The 26,119-nt window shown below is 39.9% G+C and overlaps 1 protein-coding gene across 12 annotated transcripts in view; it reads left to right on the plus strand.

The window, feature by feature from the left end:
• grin2ba (glutamate receptor, ionotropic, N-methyl D-aspartate 2B, genome duplicate a) overlaps positions 1-26,119 on the plus strand; it is a 67,914-nt gene that overhangs the window by 30,880 nt on the left and 10,915 nt on the right. For 7 of the 12 annotated variants that reach the window (XM_058769398.1, XM_058769399.1, XM_058769400.1 and 4 more), the window contains 10 exons: positions 6,131-6,407; positions 6,483-7,046; positions 13,236-13,379; positions 16,948-17,218; positions 18,336-18,519; positions 19,543-19,657; positions 19,752-19,960; positions 20,815-20,986; positions 22,156-22,309; positions 25,557-25,682. In XM_058769398.1, the coding sequence (XP_058625381.1) occupies positions 6,360-6,407; positions 6,483-7,046; positions 13,236-13,379; positions 16,948-17,218; positions 18,336-18,519; positions 19,543-19,657; positions 19,752-19,960; positions 20,815-20,986; positions 22,156-22,309; positions 25,557-25,682 (1,987 nt within the window). In that variant the 5' untranslated portion in view covers positions 6,131-6,359. The remainder of the gene's footprint in view (positions 1-6,130; positions 6,408-6,482; positions 7,047-13,235; positions 13,380-16,947; positions 17,219-18,335; positions 18,520-19,542; positions 19,658-19,751; positions 19,961-20,814; positions 20,987-22,155; positions 22,310-25,556; positions 25,683-26,119) is intronic. The other 5 variants (XM_058769405.1, XM_058769406.1, XM_058769407.1 and 2 more) reach the window with 2 other exon arrangements.

Genomic DNA, 26,119 nt, shown 5'->3' on the forward strand with positions numbered 1-26,119 from the left:
TGTTGATATCAAGAATTAAGTTGTTGAGAATAGACATTTTTACTAGTAAGAATTGTATTTCTGATATGTGAAATTGGAATTTCAACTAGTAAGAAATTAATTCTTGATATCAACAATTGATTTTGAATGGCAGCCTATGGTGACATTTAACTAGTGAAAATACAATTACAGATATCAACTATTTAATTCTTGATATCAACAATTAGCATTTTAACTAGTGAAAATTGAATTAATTAACACTTTTACTAGTGGAAATGAAATTGCTGATATCAAAAATAGACATTGTTACTAGTAGAAATCTAATTCCCGATATCAAGAATTAACATTTTAACTAGTAAAAACTGAATTGTTGATATCAAGAAATCATATCCTGAGAATGAATAAAAGTCAAAACGGCTTGCCATATTAGTTATCATTATAAGTTTTTGTTATAGTTATCATTAGTTATCCTCTTACTAGTTGTTACAGTTATTAGTTACGGTTTGTTATAGTTATCATTCGTTATCCTCTTACTAGTTGATACAGTTATCATTATAGTTATAGTTATTAGTTACGGTTATAGTTAATGTTATAGTTATTTTTATGTTTAAGTCTTTGTTATTGTTATCTTTAAAGTTATTGTCATAATCGTTATCATTGTAATTGTGGTTATAGTTATCATTAGTAATGGTTTTAGTTACTAGTATAGTTATCATATCATTGTAGTTATCATCATATTATTGTAATTGTTCTTGTTATATTTATTGTTATATAATCATTATAGTTGTCATTAGTTGACATTAGTAATTGTTATAGTTATTGTCATAGTTATCATTAGTTATGGTTATAATTATCGTTATAGATACTTTTTATGTTTAAGTCATTGTTATAGTTACCTTTAAAAAGTCATAATCTAGTCATAGTCATAATTTGTCATAATTGTTATGATTAGTTATACGTTGTACTGATGGTTATAGTTGTCATTAGTTGTTGCTGTTGGTATAGATATAGCTTGTTTACACGGTTATGTTATGGTTATTGTATTGTTACAGTTATTGTTGTAATCTTTATAGTTATTGTTTTAGTTATATTTATGGGTATGGTTAAAGTGCTGGTTATAGTTGTAATTCTAGTCATTGTTCTGTTGTAATTTTAATCATTGTTCTGGTTATCGTTATAACTCTAGTCATTGTTCTGATTATAATTATAATTCTAGTCATTGTTCTGGTTATGGTTGTAATTCTAGTCATTGTTCTGTTGTAATTTTAATCATTGTTCTGGTTATCGTTATAACTCTAGTCATTGTTCTGATTATAATTATAATTCTAGTCATTGTTCTGGTTATGGTTGCAATTCTAGTCATTGTAATTCTAGTCATTGTTCTTGGTTGTAATTCTAGTCATTGTTCTGGTTACAGTTGTAGTTCTAGTCATTGCTCTTTTGTAATTCTAATCATTGTTCTGATTATAATTATAACTCTAGTCATTGTTCTGGTTATGGTTATAATTTTAGTCATTGTTCTGGTTATAGTTATAATTTTATTCATTGTTTTAGTTATGGTTGTAATTCTAGTCTTTGTTCTGGTTCTGGTTATACTTGTAGTTATTGTTTTGGTGTAATTCTAGCCATTGTTCTGGTTATAGTTGTAATTCTAGTTATTGTTTTGGCTATAGTTGTAGTTCTAGTCATTGTTTTAATTATAGTTGTAATTCTAGCCATTGTTCTGGTTATGGTTATAATTTTAGTCATTATTCTGGTTATGGTTATAATTTTAGTCATTGTTTTAGTTATGGTTGTAATTCTAGTCTTTGTTTTAGTTATGGTTGTAATTCTAGTCTTTGTTCTGGTTATGGTTATACTTGTAGTTATTGTTTTGGTGTAATTCTACCCATTGTTCTGGTTATAGTTGTAATTAGTTATTGTTTTGGTTATAGTTGTAGTTCTAGTCATTGTTTTAATTATAGTTGTAATTCAAGCCATTGTTCTGATTATGGTTATAATTCTAGTTATTGTTTTGGTTATATTTGTAATTCTAGTCATTGTTCTTGTTATGGTTGTAATTCAAGTCATTGTTTTAATTATGCTTGTAATTCTAGTCATTGTTAGTTCTGGTTATAATTCTAGTCATTGTTCTGGTTATGGCAATAATTCTAGCTATTGTTCTGGTCATGGTTATAATTCTAGTCATTGTTTTAGTTTTAGTTATGGTTGTAATTCTAGTCTTTGTTCTGGTTAAGGTTATACTTGTAGTTATTGTTTTGGTGTAGTTCTAGCCATTTTTCTGGTTATAGTTGTAATTCAAGTTATTGTTTTGGTTATAGTTGTAATTCTAGTCATTGTTTTAATTATGGTTGTAATTCTAGCCATTGTTCTGGTTATGGTTGTAATTCTATTCATTGTTAGTTCTGTTTATAATTCTAGTCATTGTTCTGGTTATGGTAATAATTCTAGTTATTGTTCTGGTTGTGGTTGTAATTCTAGTTATTGTTTTGGTTATGGTTATAATTTTAGTCATTGTTTTAGTTATGGTTGTAATTCTAGTCTTTGTTCTGGTTATGGTTATACTTGTAGTTATTGTTCTGGTTATAGTTGTAATTCTAGTCATTGTTCTGGTTATGATAATAATTATAGCTGTTGTTCTGGTCATGGTTATAATTCTAGTTATTGTTCTAGTTGTGGTTGTAATTCTAGTTATTGTTCTTGGTTGTAATTCTAATCATTGTTCTAGTTATGGTTGTAATTCTAGTCATTGTTCTGGTTCTGGTTATAATTCTAGTCATTGTTCTGGTTACAGTTATAATTCTAGTTATTGTTTTGGTTATAGTTGTAATTCTAGTCATTGTTCTAGTTATGGTTGTAATTCTAGCCATTGTTTTAGTTATGGTTGTAATTCTAGCCATTGTTTTAGTTATGGTTGTAATTCTAGTCATTGTTCTGGTTATGGTTATAACTCTAGTCATTGTTCAGATCAGTAGTGACTGTGTTGTGAGATGTCATTTTGATGTTACACAAAGCCTTTAATTCAATTGTTTTATTTAATGTGTCCTCAAATATTTGGGTCTTGTTGTAATTGTGATTTAATTGTGCTAATTATGTGAATGAAACAGTTTTTTTTTTTGGCTGGAGAGAAAAGCGGCCGCAGGACTAACAGAAATAAGTGAGTGTGTGACTTTAGGCCGACCCTCCACATTACTAACATCACTCCATTAATCACAATCACAAACGCGCACACGCGCACACACAGACCTGTGCTGCGCATCAGCAGACGGTGTGTGAGCAGATGGGTGGCTTTTAATGTGTTATCTGTTTACCAACCCATCGATCTGTGTGTGTGTGTGTGATGGAGCGTTGTGGTTTATTTTCCTTTCTGATGGTGTAATTAGATCAGATTAATTTGAGATCATCATGTGTTGGCACTCATGATCACGCAGCGGCCGCACGTGTGCAGACTGACTGATTGATGAATAAACCAATGTCATGTGACACACCTCACACCTGCACCGCTTCAATCTGTGTGTGTGTGTGTGTGTGTGTCAGTGGTTTTCTTAAGATGATAAATATGGACTCCCAGCTCCTGCGTTCAGTAGATGTTTGCAGCAGTGTGTTTTGCTCCAGAGATTCATGTTTCTCATGAATACTTTAAAATCTTGTCATCACTTAGTCCTCAAGCTTGTGCGGCTAAAGGACGCGTTCAGGACCCATCACTGCTTCTGTGCTCCAGAGATGAAAGCGTCTCGCAGGTGTTCTGTAAGGCTCATGCGTGTTGGTGTCTGCTATCATGTCTTTATGGCGTGTTGTCATTCGTGGGCGAGAGAAGGATGTTTGTGAGGTATATGTCAGTGTATTGGTTCAAGGTGTTGCTGGTTAAGTGTTTATGGAAGCGGTGAGTCTTCAGCTGTTTTTTGAAGGATGTGATGGTCTCAGCAGTTCAGGTGGAGGTCAGCAGAGAGGAACAGAATGACTCTTTCACCTCGTTGTGAAGAAACGAGAAGGTGCCGCTCATTTACTGACCCGAGCTGATGCGAGGAAGCATAAACTGGTAGCTGTGGCACAGTTTCTTTTCCATCGCCCATCATTTTATTACATGCATGTGCCATATATTTTTGAAATACAAGTCACGTTTTTCGTTATGTGAAATGTGCTGAGACTTACATTCGAAAGCAACTTATATGATGCAGTTAATGTCAAGCACACAAAACATTTGTACTTGTGTTTATTTGTAAAGCACATTTCCCACAAACCAGTAGTTTGGCTTTCACTTTAAATAAGTGTTTATAATAATGTTGGTATAATTTAGTTTACTTTATATATTATATAACACATGGTCTGTTCTGAATAGTTACATTTAAAAGATTTGTTGTGGAGTCATAAAACATGTTTATAGTGTTTAATGATATTTGACAATGTTTAGTTTTTATTTAATAATAAAATGTGATGTCATTTTCCGGATAATTCTGTATGTGGTTAGACGTCAACAGTGAGCCGCTCTGAATCTCGCTGTCCTGTCGAGAGTTTAGTTTCAGCATACAATCAAACATGATGCCGTTTATGAATATTCCTCGTTTTATTATGGCCAAATCCTTAGTGCAGGTTTTATTCCTCACTGAGCATACGGTTTCACTTACAAATGACTTAAGATGTGTGTTAAAGGCTGAAGATCTGAGTTCAATCTGAGATCACAGCACCGAGAATTGATCAGAGCCTGAACACACACACATGCATGCTCACACACTCACACACTCACACACACGGTCCTCATCCATGTAATGTGCTCCTGAAATAGCCAAGTGAGCTGAAGCTGTAATCTGTGAAAAGCATCAATCAATCTCATTTCACTGATTACAGTGCGGTGTGTGTGTGTGTGTGTGTGTGTCATCTCATAAACAGGACTCTCTTATGCTAATTACAGTGACGTGAGTGGCTTCTGCAGAGGGGCGGAGCCTGAGAGTGTGTGTGTGTGTGTGTGTGTGTGTGTGTGTGAGGCCATCAACTGTATCGAGAGGTCTATTTTAATGGTTGCTATGGAAACTGAGTGGCCAAGAGAAGTGCAGACTCAGATCTCTGAACTGTGTGTCAGTCTCTGCATCACAAGCGCTTTCCTCTCCTCCGTCACATCCAGTACAAAACGCCACAGATCTTCATTTGAAGGGTTATCATGTACTGTCCCTAATGTCCATCCAAACCTGTATGAATGTACTGTGAAAAACCATTTGGGTTCCAGCAACACTGGACCACATTGACTTCCATTACATGGACCAAAACACTGAGACCTTCTGGAGAAGTCTGTGGTGTGTGTGAGGAATAACACTCCTCGCTCATCGCTCTGTAATCACAGGCTGTCCGTCAGCGGCGATCATTGCAGCGCTTGTGTAACGCGGCTCTGTGCGGTGTGTAGGCGCGGGTCGCTCTCTCTCTCTGCTCGTCAGGGGAGAGTTTATCTCATCCATAATAAACAGGCTGAAGACGCATCAAATATTGATCTGCTGAGCGTCTGCTGCTGCACTATTCATGTGTGTCACAGACACCGGCCGCTCACAGCCCTCAGTCTCTCGCTCAGGAACAGACCTCAGGGCCCTAGGGCTCTTACATGCTCACCTCTGCTCTGTCCAAGGCCAGGTTTAGTTCATCTGTTACTCTCATTCTGTCTCTCTTGTTGTTCTTTTTTCAAGTTTGAGATGTAGTTCCTCCGATTTTTGCATCCCTTCCAGTGTGGAAACGTTGCAGTTTTTCATGCGCGTTCAGTGTTCATTTCTGATCTATATAGAGTGAATTTGTTCTCCATGATCTTAATAAATACATTTTTAAAAATTATAATTTGATATATATATATATATATATATATATATTTATATACAGTATATTACACATTATTTATTATGGTGCAGAATTTATGTAAGAAATGTAACTAATCATCTGTATAATTTGGCCATATTTGAAGACATTCATGTGTAACACAGGGTTGTTGAATTACTTTTTATCAAAGCATTTATTGAATATTGATTGGTGGTTGTCAGCTCGCTCCAGATATTGCAGCTGTGTTTCCATGCTGCAGTGTGATTTTTAAATATTTTGTTCATTTTGGGATAATAGTGTTGTCTGATGGTTTTGGTCATTCCATCTCTCTCTCTCTCTTCTCTCTCGTGACGTTCAGTGTGAGTTTTTGTTCTGTGATGTTCAGTTTTGACAGGAACAGGCTCTTTGGTCCAGAAGCACTCAGTATTTCCAACATCTTTTGAAGTGGATGATATTAATATCCACACAAGCGTTTCTCGCCGGTTCTCCTCTGAAACCCACATATCGTCTGATCATTAGCACATGCTGTGAAATTCAGAATTCCAGGTGCTCGTTTCCTAATTTACTTTCACAGTACTGATTAACACATGACGTGTCTGAAAGATCCTCCCACTTCAGGAATAATAAAAACAGCGGTGAGGTCATCTTTACACAGATATCTGCATTTGGGATAGTTGCTGAGCTGTAACTTCTGTCTGTTTTTCTCACAGGTTTTTCGCTCCTCCATCATGTCCGTCTGCATTTACCGTGGCTTAGCTCCACCCTCTCAGGAAAGGCGGGCGTGGCTTCACGCGCTGGCTCCGCCCCCGCGTCACTGGCCCTGCCCGTCCCTGCAGCAGCTGTTGGCCGTGTGTCTGCTCCTCCTCCTGCCACTGGCCGTCCAATCACGGCGCGAGCGGGGCGGAGCCCACTACATCCCCTCGTCGGTGGCGCATTATCCACCCGTCTCCAAGCTGGTGCAGGGCCTGAGCATCGCGGTGGTGCTGGTGGGAAACTCCAGTGAGGTGGCGCTTGCCGGCACGCGCGACAAAGACGACTTTGGCCACATGCCGCTGGCACCCAACGTGGAGATGCTCACCATGAATGAGACAGACCCCAAGAGCATCATCAAGAGCATCTGCGACCTGATGACGGAGCACTGGCTGCAGGGCGTGGTGTTCGGAGATGACACCGACCAGGAGGCCATCGCGCAGATCCTGGACTTCATCTCTGCGCAGACGCACATCCCCATCCTGGGCGTGAAGGGAGGCTCATCCATGATCATGGCTGCTAAGGTGCGTGCGTTAATGTTGCTATTTTGCACTAATGTTGCTATTATACAGAAGTGGAGAAAATATATGACCGATATGGGTTTCAGAAGTGGGTGTGGCAAAATGGCTCGATAGCGCTACCTATTCACTTTCAAGGAAGTGCCCCTCCTGCTATGTTTCATATACATGTACGAAAATAGGTAGACGCATGTAACACACCAATACCTACAAAAAAAGTCTCTTGGAGAAAAACCCAGCAGGAAGTCAGTTATTTTGAATTTTCTCTGCAAATTTTGTGTCCGTTTTCAGGCGTAATATTTTAACGAACTCCTCCTAGAGATCAAGGTTCAAGGTTCTTTATTATTTGTCACATACACAATCATACAGGGTATAATCAGATTTCAATCAGATCAACATCAGATTTGGTCAGTGTAATGTAAAGCCCACTGTGATGTTAAACTGGGCATGAAGGGAGGCTCCTCCATGATCATGGCCCCTAAGGTGCGTGCGCTAATGTTGCTATTACCGTATTGTCCCGAATATAAGACGACCCTGATTATAAGACAACCCCCCTTTTTCCAGATGTACCTGTTGGAAAAAGGCTTTTTGAAAACCAAATCTTGTTTTTTTTTTTTTTTTTCTCTCTCTCTGTAAAACACATTTATTCTTAAATTATTTTCATATTGCATATTTTTCCAATTCTAATTTTTGTTTTGAAAGTATGGTAAATACTGGTAAAATGTATCAACAATGACATTGGAAAATTTTGATATACCATTGAAATAACAGGTAGCCCATCTGAGTTATATAACAATTAGGCTATCCAACTCATAGTAGCCTACCAAAATGTTATTATCAGTAGACGTGAAATCTTATTGTAGTCTTCAAATCTGGGTACTGTCTTATGTTTTAAAATCACTTACAGAGGAAGTTTGGTCCCATCAGGCTAACATGACAGTCACGATCATGCTGCTGTAAGCTTTTCTTTTTCATTTGTTTTCACTCGCGATCTTTACAACACACATTACATTACATATTTCATGGCACACTCGTTTTAAGCGTTTTTGGCGCCACCTATTGTTGTGGGTGTATTATTGACATGTCAAAGTCTAGACCCTGAATATAAGACGACGGCGTTTTTTCAGATGTATTTCCAAGGAAAAAACATCGTCTTATATTCGGGTCAATACGGTATATAGAAGTGGCGAAAATTCATATCTGATATGGGGGTGTGGCAAAATGGCTCGATAGCACCGCCTATTCACTTTCAATGAAGTGCCCCTCCCGCTACGTTTCATGTACATGTATGAAAATTGGTGGATACATGTAGCACACCAATAACTACAAAAAAGTGTCTTGAAGCAAAATCCGAAACCCAGCAGGAAGTCAGTTATTTTGAATTTTCTCAGCAAATTTTGTGTCCGTTTTCAGGCGTAGTATTTTAACGAATTCCTCCCAGAGATTTAATCAGATCAACAGCAGATTGGTCAGTCTAATCTAAAGCCCACTGTGATGTTAAATTGCAAAGATTTTGAGTTTTCCTTGAAGGGCGTGTCCGTGGCGGCCTGACATATTTCAATGTTTTGCCATGAAACAGGAAGTTGTTATAACTCAGGCATACAATGTCTGATCTTCCCCAAACTTCAGTGCTAATGTACAAGTAATTCTAAAGAGATGCATGATGGGAAACGGTGTGTGTGTGTGTGTGTGTGTGTGTGTGTGTGTGAGTGTGTGTGTGTGAGGATGATGATGAGCAGCTGGAAGCGTCAGACACTGAGAGAAAATGATCCGGTCGCCGTCGGATGGCAGTGAGTCAGAGCTGCGCCCACACACGAGGCCATGAGCTCTAAACGCTGCAGAATCACACCGCGCTCGTCTCTCTCTCTCCGCTAAACAAGCTGATGAAGATGAAGATGAAGAACCGCTGCTCGGCCCACGCGTCCTGTCCAGCACTAACCGCGTACAACCTTCACAATGTCAAACCACCAGCTTCACAGAGGAACCAGACAAACGTTCACTGCTAGTCAGGTCACGCGTGTTTGTCTAGCACTTCATACAATACAGTTTATTTCATTTTGCTTTTTATTATTCAGAAAAATATAAAGAAAAACAAACGTGCAACATCCAAACAGCACAGAAGATGTTTAAATGAAAATTGAACAAATCACACGACAACGGAAAGAGGAGGAGGGGGGTACAGTATAAATGTAAAACATTAGAATCATAAAAACAAGAATTGAGAGGGTTACGTCTAAATGTTTTAATTTGAAGCCTGGACCAATATGTTAATTTCTCTTGGGATACAGATTGTTATGTGCAAATATTAGTAGTAATGTTGCAAAATTCATCAATTATTAAACAACTTTAATTTCAGCTGTAAAGCGGCTCAACAGAAGACAAATTAATGCTGATTAAAGGAATAGTTCACCCAAAATATGATCGTTCTGTCATCATTTACTGTATGACTTGCGCTCTTCAGTGGAACAACAGAAGATATTTTGAGGAGTGTCTCAGTGTCCGTGTAATGGAAGTCAATGCGCTCCATTGTTGTTTGAGCCCCAGTGTTCTTCATAATATCTTCTGTAAAGTCTTTCAGGTTTGGAGAGACACGAGGAATTATCCTTTTGGGGTGAACTGTCACTTTATGCTAGAATGATTCTCTGTACTGAGAGATCCAGGCTGGTTTAGGCTAGTTTATGCTGGTTTCTGCTGGTCTGGTTGTACTGCTTCAACAGCACTCGAGTACCGAATTTGGTAACACTTTAGACATTCTACTAACAGTAAGTAACTTTGCAACTACATGTCAGCTAGCAGTCATTAGAGTATTAGTAAACTGTCTGCTTAATATCTTCTAACACTTTATTTTGATGGGTCCACAACATACAACATACTGACTATCAGAAACTTTGCAAGTATGTCAACTTATTCTACTAACCCGAAACCTACCCTACTGAGAGTTAGTAGACATGTAGTTGCAAATGAATGAGAATTAGTTGATATGTAGTTGACATGTAGTTACAAAGTTACTTATAGTTAGTAGAATGTCTAAAGTGGACTATCGAAATAAAGTGTAACCCCGAATTGAGTTCTCTTTTGCATCTTCTTGAGAAAATACACACAAAATGATGTCAGAATGGCTGTCTTGACAAGTATCCAAGTAAACACAGTTGGTAACATCTTAAGTGAATGTAAACAATCAAGAAAATGTCAGATATGCGTCAATATAATGGATCCATGCATTTCTCATGTTAATCAAACAAAAATAGAGAATCACTCGTTGCTCTTAACTAAGTAGCTTCTATAGCTTTAATAGGTATTTGTGTATTTACTTCATACGGTAATGCAGTTTTCACAGGCACTGTAAAGTTAGGTAGTTTGTCTCTAATGGTCTCTCTCAGGGCTCAGCCCCCTGAAATCCTAGAACCGCTCCATCTAGAGAGACTGACTGCATAACTCCAGATAAAACTGATGGTAAAGCTAGTGCAGGTGAGTCTCTGTGTAGGTTCTTCTTGTGATTAGGGTTTAAACAGATCGTAGTTGATCTGTGAACCATACGGAACAGGCCCCACGGTTCATGGATTGGCTGCAAAGTTTAACCATCATAGAGTGATGCATGTTTTTAAGTCTTGCCATTGTAAACATTCAAGCGACTTTAAACCATTCAAGCACAAGAAGAGGTGAAAGAGAACTCGCACACTGCTTTTGCACTCAAATCATTCTAAAGTCGTTCTATTGTATTTATCTGTGCATGTAATTAGTTTATTTGTTCTTATTTTATTGCTGAGAGTTCACTTGTTTTTAATGATGTTAGAATTTTATTAGATAGACTAATTAGAATGGTTTTGCAGTGGAATTGAAAAAGTGCTTACAGAGTGCTTTTAGTAATAAATGGAAAGCACAGTTACACTTTCTAACCGCTGATCTGAAAAAATGATCAAAAACTGAAAACTGTGAGTTCTGTGACCTGTTGAAGCCCTACTTGTGATGAGCATGATCTGATGTCTGTGATGTGCTGCTGACAGTGATAGCAGATACAGAGCTTGAGGGGTCAGAGGTCAGACAGGACAACCTTCAGTGCCTGACCTTCAACAGAGAGAGAGAGAGAGTCTCACCTGTTTCTCCATCTCTCTCTCTCTCTCTCTCTCTCTGTGGCCTGGTTTAGATAGTGACTGTATCATGTGTGCTCCCCTTTAAAGAGCGCAAAACTAGGACACATATTTAGGGCTCCTCCTGACACCCCTCTCTGTCTATCTCTCTCTCCGTCGTTCTCTCTGTTCTACTGCCTCGACTTCTCGTTTCAGACGACATTCTCTCTCTCTGTCACGCTGCTCCTCTTTGCATCTCTCCTTCTGTTCGTCCTTCCTCTGTCCTGCTCGTTGTTCCTGCTGTCTGCTGATCATCACAGAGAGAAGGAGAGAGCGAGAGAGAGAGAGAGAGAGAGAGAGAGATGGCTGAATGAGAGTATGAGTTGTGCTCAGTCAATTACACAGAGCTCTGTGCCAAAGATGCCTGCTGTCAGGACGCCACAATCTGTTACACACTCACTACACACACATATACACACACAACACACACATACTGTTGCTGTGTGAACTTTACTAAACATTATTTTAGTCAGGACCACTTTTGAAGATAATACATTTATTAGAAATTCTTGAATTTGTGGAAAGCTTAGGCTTAAAGGGGCTCATTATAGACAGTTTAAAGGGATAGTTCACCCAAAAATTAAAATTCTGTCATTAATTACTAACCCTCATGTAGTTCCAAACCCGTAAGACCTTCGTTTGTCTTCGGAACACAAATTAAAATAGTTAAGTGATCATCTCTTCCTCTTTACTACTAGTTACAGCAGCAAATAAACATAAATGAACATCAGAAGAAACAATCGTGAGTCATGGAATACATCCATTAGTGTTTCAACCTCAGAATGACATCAGCATGAGATCAATAATGTCACGTAACGTCACATTTACCTCAGAAAAAGCATTCAATGAACATAAACTCGATAGCTTGAAAAACAACTCTAGAGAGGAGCATTATCATAAACATATGCATTAAATTACAAATTCGTTGTGATGTTTTCATCTGAGAATGACTGTATCACAAAACACAAGGGTTACATTCACAGGAATTCATTTAATATCTAGTTTGAATTTTTAAAAAATCAATCTAGCTTGTCAGAATGTGACTGAAAAGAGTTATCATGAATGTGTGTGTGTGTGTGTTGATGTCAGGATAGTCAGAGAAGCACAGCTGCCAAAGCAGTGTGTAGCCACAGTGTGACAGCGGAAGAACTGCTTGTGTGTGTGTGTGTGTGTGTGTGTGTGTGTGTGAGATGAGGGGCTGTTACACACTCACATCACCTCAGACTGTCGCTCTCTGTCTGATATCACATTATCTCTTCTGTATTTGAACCATTTCATGTGTTATCTCATCATGTTGGTAATTGTAATGCTAATATTATTAAAATTAATAACATTTAATAAAATTAAACATCTTGAAAAGACAAAAGCTGAAACAAATCCATCATTATGATGTTTTTAACTAAAATCCGAGTCCATAATAACACTTCCTATAGTGAAAAAGTGTTCTGGTCTGAATCAGGAGAGAAATCTGCACAGATCAAGCAGCGTTTACAAACCAAAACAGCTCTAAACTAATATGTGGCTGGATTTTGATGAGAGAGACGACAGGAGATTGTGGATTAGCGTTATTATGGATTATGGACTGGTATTTTAGCGTGATGATGTTCTGGGCTGTGAGTCTCGTGTAGTTTCTCCGTGTTGGTCTGGTTTAGGTGCTAATAGCGTCTCTAATGGTCTCGTTAAAAGGAGCCAACTATTTAATTAAAAATGAGCGTCAGAATGAGGTCAGCTCTAATTAAGCTGTAAGGACTAATTACATGTGCATGAGTTTAATTAGAGAATGCACAATATGTGTGACACAAACAAGGGAGAGCGACGGGAGTGTTTAACAAAGAGGCTCGAACGTGTGTGTGTGAGAATGTCCGATCATGTGACCCTGCAGGTCATGTGATCACTGTCTGCTCAACCTGGCCAAATTATATGGCATTTCTCACATAAAGCAGCTTTACAGTCAGTCATGATGTCAATGTTTATAATATCTTCATGCCTTACAGTGGCGTCTAGCTGACTAGTGCTGGATGATAAGTGATGATATAAACGATCATGACTGCTGTGTGTCTCTCCGCAGGACGATAACTCCATGTTCTTTCAGTTCGGTCCCTCCATCGAGCAGCAGGCATCCGTCATGCTCAACATCATGGAGGAGTACGACTGGTACATCTTCTCCATCGTCACCACATACTACCCCGGCTACCAGGACTTCGTTACCAAGGTAAAGATGCTGTGTGTGTGTGCAGTGTTGGGAAGGTTGGAAATGTAATAGGTTACAGATTACAAGTTACTTTATTTAAAATGTAATAAGTAGTGCAATTGTTCAATTATTAAAGTACTTTTGATTACTTTTTGAATACTTTTCTAAATTTCTAATGAATGTTTTCAACTTTTTAGGCCTGTTCACACCAAGGACGATAACTATAATATTGAGAATGATTTTTAGAACTATGTCTTTAAAGAAAGAGTCCACAGCACAGCTGTTAACGATAAAGACACAGAGAAACAATATCATTGGAATCACTTTAAGAACCATTTTATTTCCAGCTGATGAACGATACAAACATTGACAGCCAATCAGAATCCATCCTGCTCGAGAGGATTTAAAGCGGCAGAAGAGCGTGCGCTTAGAATAAACAGACTGGGTGGATATAGTTATCCTTCTTAGTGTGAATGGAGCTTTAATCATTTTGAAACATGTAAAGCAGGCTGGGTTAACCTTACAGTAGGACTCAACACTGCTTAGTCTCATCCTTCATCACTTGAATCAAGATTATTTCAATTTTAAAGGGGACATCGAATGCAAAATTCACTTTTACGTGGGGTTTGCATATGATTGTCTTAGCAGTGTGTTAATAAAAGTACCCCTCTTTAAATCTACTCTTAAAAGTACAGTTTTTCCACAATACTCAAGTAAATGTAACGGAGTAAATATACTTCGTTTCTGCCCACCTCTGCTGTTCAGGTTTTTGTGGATTTTTTTCATTCTTTAATTCAAATACATTTCTAATGAAAAAAACTGTACTTTTACTTCGCTACAGTGGGCGGAGTTTGTTATTTATTTATTTTTATTTTTTTTACAATTTGTATGCTATACATGTTAAGAAACACGTAGTTTATTCCAGAGCCACAGAGAGAGAGTGCGACAGCAGAAGTTCGTGATTCACGTAGACCTCAAATAGTTCCCGGAGGTTCACAGCGAACAATCGCAATACATTGAGTTAGTGAGACAGAACTGAGAGTTTTGGTAATTAGTAGACTATAAAGTAATTTATTTACATTATTTATATAAATTATACATGTATGTGTAGTATACACAAGTAGTTGTATCACTGTTGTTTTTAAAAGACAAAATCTGCTAATATTTGAGGATTAATGTGGTCAGCTATCCTTACCTGCCATGTTAACATATTTTAGGCTGATGTTACCATAGTAAAAGTCCATGTTTGCTATATAAACCACATCTTGGTCTTTTACCAAGGTAACGCTCTGTATAAATATAATTGTGTGTGTCAAGTGCAATCACATCTTAATGTTCATTGTCGTTTTATTAATCTCATGGTAAATGTTAAGTTTGTTGTCTTTGAAAATTCATTCCAAATAAGTGAAGATATTTTAAGATTAAGTGAAAATTAATATTGTTTAATGTTTTTGATTCTTGTGCACCCCTCAATTATTAATATATAAAAATATATTTGTAGTATATTCAAATTTAAAATAACTTAAAACATTTTTACACAGTTAATCATATATTTTATGTATGTTGACTTTTGTTATGCACTTCTGTACATGCTATAAAGCATGCTGTCCTTGATGAGTTTTGTATGTTTATTCAGAGTCCGCTTCATCTGAAGTCTTCATAAGAGGCTGGATATAGTCAGCAGGAGCAATCTATAGATTACACCAACAAAATGTGATGTAATCATACTTGGGAACTGGCACTTCTTCACAAAGACCAGGGAAAGACTTGCCAAACCCAGTGAAGAGACTCATTGTGATCCTTACAGGGAGGCTTCAGCTGGTTCTTGTTCTGAGCCAGATAGAGAAGGAGAAGTGGTTAAGAGATGCTCCGTCACATTTCAGTCCTGCATCTGCTCCTTCAACACAGTGCTTGCTAAGACATTTAAGTATAAAATACAGTAATACAGTACAGGTTTATTGTGGTTACTTCTATAATATAGTAGTCATACATTTTTGGAAATTTAGCCTAGCATGATTCTGAAATGAAAACTGCTCGCCTATTTTAAACTTTTTTTATTCTCACTCAGGTCCATCAGCATCCTTTGCAATAAATCTAAATCTATTAAATAACTTCCCAGCAGCAGAAATCACGTTTAAAAGCCTTAATTACGCAACAACGAATGAAACTGCATGAAGAGAATGCATAACATCCTGTAAATCTACTAATTAAGTGAGGAATAATCTAATAATGATCTGTTTTAATGCACAAGGTAATTTGATTAGCTGTGCTGATAATGAACGATGCCCCATTCGCAAATGAATCACTCTTCGGAGTTCAAGGCTTTGAACAAACAAGCCTGTGCAAATGGTCTGAATCACTTTGAATGAGTCGTTCAGTTCCCTGCACGCTCTGAATCATCGTGGTTTATCATAACACGGAGAACATACAGATCTACAGTCAGTTGAAGCCAAATCTGCTAATTTCACTGTCGGCCTGCGATGAGGATCTTTATTAGTTGAACACCGTGTGTGCTGTCTGTGTACGATTCCACAGGTGTTATACCCTCGGTCTCATTTCACTAGATCGACTGGCAAGTGAACTGTGTAGAGTAAAATGATTGAAAAGTGTCGATCGCGGAATTTCATTTATTTAAAAACAATTCCATCAAATCCTTTTTTGAGCGCAGTCTGCAGCATTGAGCATTATAACCAATCAAACACGCTTCTGTTGAGCTTCTGAATGCGGTATCCAATCAGAGGCGTTTAGATTCGTCCCCGCGGAGAGCTGACTGAACTCTGATGAATATATGCATTCACAGATTCCCTCATCAGCATAAACAACAAACTGACATTGCAGCTTCAACCTTTAATTTGTTATATGAGTTAAGATAGTTATAAAATTGCCCTCAAGTATGAAATGAAGAAATGCCCCTGTGGAAATCAGTTCATTACTGATGCTGAGTGCTGGACAAAATGATTAGAACACTAGTATTTTATGGTTTTAAGTCAGTTATTTCTATCTTTTGCTGGAGTGTGTCAGGAGGAAATATCAGTTTACATTTCCAAACATTCATTTAGCCATTAATTGTAATAATCCAGTGAGATTTTTGAGATGTGATCTGATCATCATCAGTCTGTCTGGAGTGACATGAAGAAACAGAACAAACTGAGACTAAATCCAGAAGAACTGTGTCTCAAGACGCTTCAAGAAACCTCCTGCAAAGCTACAGTGCTGTTTTAGGCACTTGTGTAAAAATGCTGTCAAAAATAATGTCATAAATAGATTTCCTTGATCAATTAACTTCTATGAACTAAATGAAATCAACATTTGGTGCGAGCATCCTTTGTGTTTAAAGCAGCTTTTGTCCTCGCTGCACTTGAGCAGAGTTTCTCAGGAGCTTTGCAGGCAGCTTTCTTGAAGCGTCTCGAAGACACAGTTCTTCTGGATTTAGTCTGTCTGGAAATCAAATCTTTGCACAGCTATGACAGGAAACTAACAACGCCTCGGGGAAAAAAAGAAAAAACAGTTAAACTTAAAAAATAAAGCATAAACCCAAATAGTAAATAAAACAGTTATGAAATAAGCATGTGTCATGTGCATGCCTCAGATCCGCAGCACCATCGAGAACAGTTTTGTGGGCTGGGAGCTGGAGGAGGTGCTGCTGCTGGACATGTCCGTGGATGACGGAGACGCCAAGATCCAGAACCAGCTGAAGAAGCTGCAGAGCCCCGTCATCCTGCTCTACTCCACCAAAGAGGAGGCCAACATCATCTTCGAGGTGGCGCACTCGGTGGGCCTGACGGGCTACGGATACACCTGGATCGTGCCGTCTCTGGTGGCGGGCGACGCCGACCACATCCCGCCCGAGTTTCCCACAGGTGAGGCTCGCTTTAGCCCCGTGCGGACCAGACTAGCTCCACACTTAGCGATTTTAATCCCGTCTGAATGCGATGTCTGTGATTGCCCACAATATTTGTTCACAGTGTGTTTCCTTGTGTGTTTTGGCCAACGTGAATTACCGTAGACGCTCTTATCGCGCTCATGTTTGATATGTTTGCCTACCGGCAAAGAAATAAAAAATAACAGTAATAAAATCAAGAGCCAGATCACGTAAAGCCTGGCTAATATCAGCGTCAGGTAAGATTACTCACCTTCAATTACATAATGTTTTAATTACATATGAAAATTAAACATGGTTTTACTACAAATTAATAAAAAAATTAAATTGTTACACTAAAGTAATCACACATTAACCATGTTTTTGCTATGCTAGCCATATAGCTTCACCATGGTATTTGTAGTAAAACTGTGGTTGTACTATGGTAATCAGTCTAAATGAGTATATGCAATGCACGCATACAGAGCGTGTGATCTCTGCGACGCCCAGATGCACAAAACAGCCCCTCCCACCTCTGTAATAAACACGGAGAGGTTAGTCCCATCCGAATTAGTACATGACCATCACAGACGTCAGGTGATAAGAATCGAAACTCAAACGTTGTTTAGAAAACTAGTTCTCTCCGAATAGGGCTTTATATTCCGTTTTCATCTGAATTTTAACGCCATTTTTGTGTGTTGAGATTAGGGATGCACGATAATATCGGACCGATATCGGGCGATAATGGGTTAAAATGTCAATATCGGCATCGGCCCGATATGAAAAATTATGCCGATAAGAGGATTAACTCACATGTGCTCAGGGTGTGCTAGCGATTAGATCACGTCATTGTTTATAATTTCCGCACAGGAGAGACTTGGTGTTGTTTCCAAACAAAAATAAATAAATCGGTATCGGCTATCGGCCAAAATGAGTTGATAAAATTTCAACATATCGGCAAAAATCCAATATCGTGCATCCCTAGTTGAGATGAGTGTAGGTTTAATTCATTTTTATGTCAGTTTTAGTTTGTAGTACATCAAATCAAACTGCCTGTTATATTGTATTTGAGTTGAAGTTTGTTTCGTGTTCCTGGTTCTGTAACGCCGTCTGCGCAGGCATGATCTCGGTGTCGTACGACGAGTGGGATTACGGTCTGGAGGCGCGTGTTCGTGACGGTGTGGCTGTGATCGCCTCGGCCACCGCCACCATGATGATAGACCGAGGGCCACACGCGCTGCTCAAGTCTGAGTGCCACGGGGCCCCGGAGAAGAAGAGCCCCATCAGCAACGAGGTGCTCAGGTCAGACTCACACACGCGCACACACACACACTATAACACTAACACCCACTGTGTGTCTGTGTGTGAGTGTGTGAGTGTGTGAGAGTGTGTGTTTCTCAGATCTGTACAGAGATGTGCTATAGAGCAGCTTGTTCTCTCTCTCTCTCTCTTTGTCTCTGTCTCTCTCATGGCGATGGTTTCCATGGTAACACAGGGGAGGAGATTGGAAGCTGCAGTGGTTGTGGTTGCCATAACAACACAATACATATGTCACACAATGAAACCATAAAAACATCAATAAGTACTGACAGACAGATGACAGCAATCTTTGCCGTTTTTTATCCATCAGTTTGTTTTGCTTCTTACTTATTGTTTGTCCTATTTTCATATTATTATTTTTTTCTTATTTCTTCTCTTGTTTTTTCTTTATTATTCTTCCTTTTTTCCCTATTAATTGTTATATTTATTAGTATATTATTAATAGTAGTAATTGTTGTTTTATTATTATTACTTTATTTTACTTACTGTTTTTCAATTATTGTTTCTTTCTTCTGTTGTTATCAACACACTCACACTCATTACAGACAGATTGTTTCTTTTAATATTTCTTCATCTTCTTCTTCTTAATAATATTTTATTTTTCATTCACTATTAGTATTGTTTGTCTTATTACAGGGGTTTTTTTTCAGCTGCTTACACACATTTTCCAGACTTTACACACAAATCCAAGAATTGTACACAAAACACAAAATGCATCACATCTCTTGCAAAATGAAGCACTGCATTCAAAATATCACAAACACATCTCAGAAGCAAACATTTGCAAACACCTTTGCCGTAATATTAATTCCTGTTGGATTTGTGTGTGTTACAGAGAGAGTTGTGCGTTTGTTTTATGAAATAGAAAAAAAGGCTGAGAATTAGTGTCTGGTTTTGCAGATTTGGTGTGTGCTTCTGCTGTTTGAGCGACAGCTTTCAGAGAGACTCTGTGTGTAAGCAGTTGATCAGAACTGTAATGACGTGCTGTCGCGGTGTGTTTGTCAGGTATCTGATGAACGTGACGTTCGAGGGCCGGAATCTCTCCTTCAGCGAGGACGGCTATCAGATGCACCCTAAACTGGTGATCATCCTGCTGAACAAGGACAGACAGTGGGACAGAGTAAGAGCCGTGTGGATGTGACGCTCGCGAGTGCACTGAAGTGTGTGATCTCACACCAGCGCGTGTGTTTGTGTGTGTGTGTGTGTGTGCGCAGGTGGGTAAGTGGGAGAATGGCTCTCTGTCTATGAAGTTTCACGTGTGGCCGCGGTTCGAGCTCTACTCTGGGACGGAGAACCGTGAGGACGATCATCTGTCCATCGTGACGCTGGAGGAGGCTCCGTTCGTGATGGTGGAGGACGTGGATCCGCTCAGCGGCACCTGCATGAGGAACACCGTCCCCTGCCGCAAGCAGCTCAAATCACTGTAAACACACACACACACACACACACACTCATTCAACTCTGCTGTCAGCGCCATCGTTTCTGACGACCTCCGTCTGTGGGTTCACTGTGAACCCTCTGCTGTTGTTCGTTTGGGAGTCACACTTGTGTTGTTCGACCGCAGGCCATATAATCCTGTAATAATGTTCATTTTGTGAAATCAATATACTATATTTAATTTCAGTAACATCTTTTTCTTTAATATTTTGCATTTTGAGTGTATTTCATGTCTAATTAATATTCATATCTAAAATACGGACTATTTTATGTATAATATGTAATACTAATTGTACATCATTTTTCAATCAATGCAGTATTTAAGTTAAAAATAGAGCAAAAGTATTTAAAATCCATTGAAGTGAGGCAGATTTATTCCACCTTGTGGGGAAAAAAATCATCTGTAGCACCATAGTGTAAGCATTACATGGCTTTATAGTCATATATTCAGTGCTGTGCTTAGTTACTGAGCAGTGTTTTCAGACGTAATTACTTACGTTTTATCAGCCCTTCATTGCTGTGCACTTTTTCTGCATTGTGGTTGATTTGTAGATTGCACATCTGTGTTTTTGTATTTTTGAGTATTTTCCATTCATTTACTTATTTTTGATTGCGAACAACACAAGTGTGACTATTTTTTTTTTACGACCATTTAGCTTTTTCGAAATCAAGTCCATGATTTTTTGGGGGGGGTCACATAGTGTTGCCATAAAGGTCACCGAGTTTTGTATCATTCCGATAAAGTAGTGATTTTTTTGGTCTAAAATGACCGAACGTGCCCAGAGGGTTAATCCAGAAATCTGTCCGATCCCTCACGTGTCTCTGTCGTCTGTCTGCCAGGAATAAGACGGGGGAACCTGCCGTCTACATCAAGCGCTGCTGTAAAGGCTTCTGCATCGACATCCTGAAGAAGATCGCCAAGTCTGTGAAGTTCACCTACGACCTTTATCTGGTCACCAACGGCAAACACGGCAAGAAGATCAACGGCACGTGGAACGGGATGGTGGGAGAGGTACGGCTCATAAACGAAGTCAGGACTGTGATCGGTCTCTGCGAGGGTCTGTGTGCGTTCGTGTTTATAATTAGCTGTCTATAAAAACAATCAAAGTCTTTATGGAGTATGCAGTGTCCTCATTTAGACAGCTGTGTGTGTCTTTATGCTAAAAAATGCTCATGGTTTCATTCTGCGTTTCTCACACTGCTACCCCATCGTAAGACACGCACAGTCACACACACACTCTGTCGTGCCCCAGTTTAGTCGTGTGAAGTGAAGTTCAGGTATTTAGAGCTAAAATTACCAACAGAGAGAGCGAGAGACAGACAGACAGACAGACAGAGAGAGAGAGAGAGACAGCGTGATAACCCACTTTCTGTCTGTTGTTGATCTAGAATCTCTCGTCTCACATCTGCTGTTCACGTCTCCATATCTGTCCTCGTCTCAACACAGTGCAGCTATGAATGCTGGGAATGAAGCGAGCCTTCCTCTCCGAACTTTAACTGTATTGATGTGATTTTTTTTTATAGTGCACACATGTAGAGGTGGCTATAAACCGCTAGAAATTTGACAACTGCTGACATTTTGGGTGTCTGTCTGTCTGTGTGTGTGTGTGTGTGTGTGTGTGTGTGTGTGTGTGTGTGAGTGTGACTGTGTGAGTGGGTGTGTGTGGGTGTGTGTCTGTCTCTCACCTGTCTGTCAATTCAAGATTGCTTTATTGGCATGACTGTACAAAATACAATATTGCCAAAGCTTGAAATATATGTGGAGAAATATAGTAACAATGAAAAGATCAAAATAATAGAAGAAAAACATTATAACAATTTAAACTTAAATAAACAGTGTAACAAATAAGAACATGTGTGAACATTTGATATCACAGTGTTTAATATATAAACACACACAGGCTGAGGGTCACTGTGGACAGTAGTGAGACACACTGAGGTCACACACTCGTTCTGTGTCTGCCGGTCTCGATGGCTAGTCTGTGCTCACTGAGCCTGTACTCGGTCAGGATCCGTCTCTGCTTTGTGTCTCTGACACTCTAGAGATATTCTTCTAATTCATAATTTGATTTTATAGTTCGACAGAGTTGTAATTTACTTTGTGTTTTGGTTTCTTGATCCCAATGTTCCAGATATGTATTTTTAGATTGTTTGATAATTGACCTGTCTGTCTGTCTGCAGGTGGTGCTGAAGAACGCTCACATGGCCGTCGGCTCGCTGACCATCAATGAGGAAAGGTCAGAGGTCATTGATTTCTCGGTGCCCTTCATAGAGACGGGCATCAGCGTCATGGTGTCTCGGAGCAACGGCACGGTGTCTCCGTCTGCGTTCCTGGGTGAGCCACTCTCCTCCATCCGTCTCTCCCTCTGCTGTCTCTGTATCCGTGTTCCTCTGCTGTGTGCTGTGTCTGTGTTCCTCTGCTGTGTCTGTATCTGTGTTCCTCTGCTGTGTCTGTATCTGTGTTCCTCTGCTGTGCTGTGTCTGTATCTGTGTTCCTCTGCTGTGTCTGTATCTGTGTTCCTCTGCTGTGTCTGTATCTGTGTTCCTCTGCTGTGTCTGTATCTGTGTTCCTCTGCTGTGTCTGTATCTGTGTTTGCTGTGTCTCTGTATCCGTGTTCCTCTGCTGTGTCTGTATCTGTGTTCCTCTGCTGTGTCTGTATCTGTGTTCCTCTGCTGTGTCTGTATCTGTGTTCCTCTGCTGTGTCTGTATCTGTGTGCTGTGTCTGTATCCGTGTTCCTCTGCTGTGTCTGTATCTGTGTTCCTCTGCTGTGTCTGTATCTGTGTTCCTCTGCTGTGTCTGTATCTGTGTTCCTCTGCTGTGTCTGTGTCTGTGTTCCTCTGTGTCTGTATCTGTTCCTCTGCTGTGTCTGTATCTGTGTTCCTCTGCTGTGTCTGTATCTGTGTTTGCTGTGTCTGTATCTGTGTTCCTCTGTTGTATCTGTATCTGTGTTTGCTGTGTCTGTATCTGTGTTTGCTGTGTCTGTATCCGTGTTCCTCTGCTGTGTCTGTATCTGTGTTCCTCTGCTGTGTCTGTATCTGTGTTCCTCTGCTGTGTCTGTATCTGTGTTCCTCTGCTGTGTCTGTATCTGTGTTTGCTGTGTGTCTGTATCTGTGTTCCTCTGCTGTGTCTGTATCTGTGTTCCTCTGCTGTGTCTGTATCTGTGTTCCTCTGCTGTGTCTGTATCTGTGTTTGCTGTGTGTCTGTAGCCGTGTTCCTCTGCTGTGTCTGTATCCGTGTTCCTCTGCTGTGTCTGTAGCCGTGTTCCTCTGCTGTGTCTGTATCCGTGTTCCTCTGCTGTGTCTGTATCTGTGTTCCTCTGCTGTGTCTGTATCTGTGTTTGCTGTGTCTGTATCTATGTTCCTCTGCTGTGTCTGTATCTGTTTTCCTCTGCTGTGTCTGTATCTGTGTTTGCTGTGTCTGTATCTATGTTCCTCTGCTGTGTCTGTATCTGTTTTCCTCTGCTGTGTCTGTATCTGTGTTCCTCTGCTGTGTCTGTATCTGTGTTCCTCTGCTGTGTCTGTATCTGTGTTCCTCTGCTATGTCTGTTTCTGTGTTCCTCTGCTGTGTGCTGTGTCTGTGTTCCTCTGCTGTGTCTGTATCTGTGTTTGCTGTGTCTCTGTATCCGTGTTCCTCTGCTGTGTCTGTATCTGTGTTCCTCTGCTGTGTCTGTATCTGCGTTCGCTGTGTCTGTATCTATGTTCCTCTGCTGTCTGTGTTCACTGTGTCTCTGTATCTGTGTTCCTCTGCTGTGTCTGTATCTGTGTTCCTCTGCTGTGTCTGTATCTGTGTTTGCTGTGTCTGTATCTGTGTTCCTCTGTTGTATCTGTATCTGTGTTTGCTGTGTCTGTATCTGTGTTTGCTGTGTGTCTGTATCCGTGTTCCTCTGCTGTGTCTGTATCTGTGTTCCTCTGCTGTGTCTGTATCTGTGTTTGCTGTGTCTGTATCTATGTTCCTCTCCTGTGTCTGTATCTGTTTTCCTCTGCTGTGTCTGTATCTGTGTTCCTCTGCTGTGTCTGTATCTGTGTTTGCTGTGTCTGTATCTATGTTCCTCTGCAGTGTCTGAATCTGTGTTCCTCTGCTGTGTCTGTATCTGTGTTTGCTGTGTATCTGTATCTGTTTTCCTCTGCTGTGTCTGAATCTGTGTTCCTCTGCTGTGTCTGTATCTGTGTTCCTCTGCTGTGTCTGTATCTGTGTTCCTCTGCTGTGTCTGTATCTGTGTTCCTCTGCTGTGTGCTGTGTCTGTATCTGTGTTCTTCTGCTGTGTCTGTATCTGTGTTTGCTGTGTCTGTATCTGTGTTCCTCTGCTGTGTCTGTATCCGTGTTCCTCTGCTATGTCTGTTTCTGTGTTCCTCTGCTGTGTCTGTATCTGTGTTTGCTGTGTCTGTATCTGTGTTCCTCTGCTGTGTCTGTATCTGTGTTCCTCTGCTGTGTCTGTATCTGTGTTTGCTGTGTCTGTATCTATGTTCCTCTGCTGTGTCTGTTTCTGTGTTCCTCTGCTGTGTCTGTATCTGTGTTCCTCTGCTGTGTCTGTATCCGTGTTCCTCTGCTATGTCTGTATCTATGTTCCTCTGCTGTGTCTGTATCTGTGTTTGCTGTCTCTGTATCTGTTTTCCTCTGCTGTGTCTGTATCTGTGTTCCTCTGCTGTGTCTGTATCTGTGTTTGCTGTGTCTGTATCTATGTTCCTCTGCTGTGTCTGTATCTGTGTTTACTGTGTCTCTGTATATGTGTTCCTCTGCCGTGTCTGTATCTGTGTTTGCTGTGTCTGTATCTGTGTTCCTCTGCTGTGTGCTGTGTCTGTATCTGTGTTCCTCTGCTATGTCTGTATCTGTATTCCTCTGTTGTGTCTGTATCTGTGTTTGCTGTGTCTCTGTATCTGTTTTCCTCTGCTATGTCTGTATCTGTATTCCTCTGTTGTGTCTGTATCTGTGTTTGCTGTGTCTCTGTATCTGTTTTCCTCTGCTGTGTCTGTATCCGTGTTCCTCTGTTGTGTCTGTATCTGTGTTTGCTGTGTCTCTGTATCTGTGTTCCTCTGTGTCTGTATCTGTGTTCCTCTGCTGTGTCTGTATCTGTGTTCCTCTGCTGTGTCTGTATCTGTGTTCCTCTGCTGTGTCTGTATCTGTGTTCCTCTGCTGTGCTGTGTCTGTATCTGTGTTCTTCTGCTGTGTCTGTATCTGTGTTTGCTGTGTCTCTGTATCTGTGTTCCTCTGCTTTGTCTGTATCTGTGTTTGCTGTGTCTCTGTATCTGTGTTCCTCTGCTGTGTCTGTATCCGTGTTCCTCTGCTGTGTCTGTATCTGTGTTCCTCTGCTGTGTGCTGTATCTGTGTTCCTCTGCTGTGTGCTGTGTCTGTATCTGTGTTCTTCTGCTGTGTCTGTATCTGTGTTTGCTGTGTCTCTGTGTCTGTGTTCCTCTGCTTTGTCTGTATCTGTGTTTGCTGTGTCTCTGTATCTGTGTTCCTCTGCTGTGTCTGTATCCGTGTTCCTCTGCTGTGTCTGTATCTGTGTTCCTCTGCTGTGTGCTGTGTCTGTGTTCCTCTGCTGTGTGCTGTATCCTCTGACGTGTGTCTTCTCTCCGTCCACAGAGCCCTTCAGCGCAGACGTCTGGATCATGATGTTCGTCATGCTGCTGCTGGTCTGTGCCATCGCTGTCTTCATCTTCGAATACTTCAGTCCCGTGGGCTACAATCGGCGTCTCATCGACGGCCGCGGTACGGAGCGACGCATCCGCACACATGAGCTCATCTGCGTGACAAATACTGCTGCTGTTTCCTGGGAGTCATTCATTGTTGATCGTGATTTACTAACTTTAATGTCCTGCAGTTCTTCTATAGTTTTGCTCGTGGCTCACACAGCCTATCCATTAGGACTGAACAATTTGAGAATTTTTTTTTTTTTTTTTGAGAAAAACTGTAATTGGATTGGAATTTAAATGAATTTTTAAAGGCTTCAGTTTGCTGTTGAGTATTTAATCGAGTATTTAAAACAATGGATCTTTTGTTTTGGCACAGAACCTGTTGGCTACTGGTTTAAAAGTGATTCTGGTGAAATTGGTTGCTATGCCGGTCAAGGTTGTGTTCCCAAACTATAAAAACATTCTTGTCATGTTGGCGTCAGTCTAATTTGACTCTTTTCTCCCAAATGACAC

This window comes from Onychostoma macrolepis, chromosome 03 (assembly GCF_012432095.1).
Source record: "Onychostoma macrolepis isolate SWU-2019 chromosome 03, ASM1243209v1, whole genome shotgun sequence".
NCBI lineage: Eukaryota > Metazoa > Chordata > Actinopteri > Cypriniformes > Cyprinidae > Onychostoma > Onychostoma macrolepis.